The sequence below is a fragment of the Lipotes vexillifer genome, unplaced genomic scaffold (assembly GCF_000442215.2).
Source record: "Lipotes vexillifer unplaced genomic scaffold, Lipotes_vexillifer_v1.1 scaffold437, whole genome shotgun sequence".
Classification (NCBI taxonomy): Eukaryota; Metazoa; Chordata; class Mammalia; order Artiodactyla; family Lipotidae; genus Lipotes; species Lipotes vexillifer.
This window is the reverse complement of record NW_006785990.1, coordinates 1,339,740-1,342,817: the sequence shown is the minus strand read 5'-3', so window position 1 is coordinate 1,342,817 and position 3,078 is coordinate 1,339,740. Positions and strand designations below refer to the sequence as shown.

The window sequence follows — 3,078 nt, the reverse complement described above, 5'->3', positions numbered from 1 at the left end:
GCCGTGCCGAAGATAGCTGGCAATCACCAGAATCTGGAAGAGGCAAGGAAGGGTCCTCCCCTAAAGGCTTCAGAGAGCATGGCCCTGTCAACACCTTGACTTTAAACTTCTGGCTCCATAACTCTGAGAGAATTAAGTTTCTGTTGTTTTAAGCCACCTAGTTTGTGGTACTCTGTTACGGACAGTCCTAGGAAACGAACATAATTAGTATAGGAAACTATACTCTTAGCAACATGTTATGCACTCTCTAAATTAAAGGGCAAGGAAATAGTACCTGAATAGAAAGTCAGGGAAGGTAGATGAGTTTATGTACCCTACTGATCAGATCATACCTAGGTTATTTTGCTACTGTGTGAATGGGGGTGAGGAGAGAGACCTACTAAGCGTAGAACATAATAAATGAAGCTACATCTTATGAGGGAGGGGGGTGATTTAATTTGCAACAGGCAAAGGTACATATAGTTCAAGTTACCCTAGAAAATTGCTTAAATTACCTTTAAAAGACTTGTTTTTTGTTACTATATGACTAAGTCCAATAAACTATATTACTTCCACTTTGAAACTCACTGCTGTTTCTCCTCAGCTGGGTAGTAAATATAGACATACCTTGTTTAACTGAGCTTCACAGATACTGGCTTTTTAACAAATTGAAAGTCTGTGGCAACTCCTGCCACAAGTCTATAGGAGCCGTTTCTCAAACAGCATTTCCTCACTTCACGTGCCACATTTTGGTAATTCTCACAAACCTTCAAACTTTTTCATTATTATTATATTTGTTATGGTGATCTGTGATCAGTGGTCTTTGATGTTACTATTGTAATTGTTTGGCATTTTTTAGCAGTAAAGTATTTTTAAATTAAGGTATGTACATTGTTTACTAGACAGAATGCTACTGCACACTTAATAGACTACAGTACAGCATAAACATAACTTTTATAGGCACTTGGAAACCAAAATATTTGTGGGACTTGCTTTATTGCAGTGGTCTGGAACCCAACCCCAAAATATCTCTGAGCCATGTCTGGAAAGTGGTTGGTTGCCATTCAGGACTGGGTTGTATTTAAACTGTATATTCCACTAGATTTCCTTTAGCCAAATGCACACAACTGAACTCACATATGTTTTCAAAGCCCATGTGCCAGGCTTCCACCGGCATCCCACTAACCTTGGAGAATACGGAACTGACTAAAATCAAACGTGTACTCACCAAGTATGTTTTCATGGCGCATTAGCACGGTTTGATAGATTTCCGTTTCTCGAAACCAGCTAGCTTCTTCAGTGGTAAAAAACACTTTGACTGCCACTTTCTCACCACGCCATTTACCCATCCACACTTCTCCATATCGGCCTTTACCAACTTGCCGAACCATCTGAATCTGTTTGGCAATAGTTCGCTGAACCTTCATAGTAAAAAGTAAAATGAGAAGAACATATTAAGATTGAAAAAGTGGTTTAACAGGCCATCCCATCAAAAAGGATGGTATGGGGCTTCCCTGGTGGCGCAGTGGTTGAGAGTCCGCCTGCCGATGCAGGGGACACGGGCTCGTGCCCCGGTCCGGGAAGATCCCACATGCTGCGAGGGAGGTTGGGCCCGTGAGCCATGGCCGCTGAGCCTGCGCATCTGGAGCCTGTGCTCCGCAACGGGAGAGGCCACAACAGTGAGAGGTCTGCGTATCGCCAAAAAAAAAAAAAAAAAAAAAAAAAAAAGGATGGTATATACAACCAACCAACTCGAAGATTAACATATAGACAGTCAGCCTCCATATCCGTTCCGCATCCTTGGATGTGGAAGGCCGACTGTAAGGGACCTGAGCATCTGTACATTTTTGTATCTACAAGGGGTCCTGGAACCAACCCCTGAGGTCTATCCTGAGGGAGGACTGTACTGTATTCAAAAGGAGATGAAACAATGTACAATATATTCTAAAATCACAAAATAACAGGTTAGTCAATGTGGCAGATTGTTTGCAAAAATGGACTGTATAATTCCCCTCCCAGTACACACACCCTTGGGTAGTCTCCTCCAGACTCTGGGCTTGGCAACATGTCTTGCTTTGGGCAAAAGAACAACAGCAATTGTAAAACAAGTGAAAAGTCTTTGTGCACCGGGGCTTGCCCTTTCTTGCCATTCTAGGGCACCCTGTGACCAAAATGAGCAAAACCACACCAACTGTTGGCCATGTACATAAACTACACCATTTGGCTCTAGCTGAGCAAATTCAGAAAAAGAACTGCCCAGAAGACCCACAGAAGCATGAAAAATAACAAATATTTGTTGTTTCAAGCCACTAAGCTTTGGGATGGTTTATCATGTAGCAAAATCTAAATGACAGTTAAAAATACTCAACTCGGTCTGTAAGACCCTTCATGGTCTGGTCCCTGCCTAACTCTCCTGCCTGATCATTGACTCTAATCCCCTCTTATTTACCTTGTTTCAATTCTTAGAATTCACTCAAGCTCATTCCTGTCTCAATCTTTTTGCACGTGCAGTTCCCTTTACTTGAGAGTGTTGTTTCTCTCTTAAACACCTTCATAGCACATACATATTTCTCAGTTGCTGCACTTATCACAATTACAATTTTATTATTATTTATATACGTATTTGTTTGAATTCCATCCCCCACTACTCACAGAATACAGATATTTATTTAGGACAATACTTGAAGTACAATACTGCTTTCATTAATATTTGTTGGATGAAACAGGCAGGTAAATTGCTACCTTTCATTTTCAGAAGTATTAGCAGCCATTCTAAATTAAAAAAACAACACTAAGGTCCCAGTTGGAAATGTCGTTAAAATGGGCTAGATTTTATGAGCATCTAAACTGACTTACTTTATGTATCACTTATTACAAATTCCTTTTGTGATTTCATTTTAGAAAGCCAGAATTATTGAGGTCTAATTTACATATACTAAAATGCACTCTTTTCGAGAACTGTGTTTTGACAAATGTATACAGTTATGTAACCACCAACATCACAATTAAGATACAGAACATTTCTATAACCCAGAAAAGTTCCCTTTACCGCTTGAAAGTCAATCACCTCCCCACCTACCTTGAGTCCCTGGCATGACT

At 40.4% G+C, this 3,078-nt stretch overlaps 1 protein-coding gene across 1 annotated transcript in view; it reads right to left on the bottom strand.

The window, feature by feature from the left end:
• The window catches only part of BMPR1A (bone morphogenetic protein receptor type 1A), a 155,622-nt gene that overhangs the window by 7,211 nt on the left and 145,333 nt on the right, over positions 1–3,078 (bottom strand). Inside the window, exon 9 of the mRNA XM_007458361.1 lies at positions 1,208–1,400. Coding sequence (XP_007458423.1) covers positions 1,208–1,400 — 193 coding nt within the window. The remainder of the gene's footprint in view (positions 1–1,207; positions 1,401–3,078) is intronic.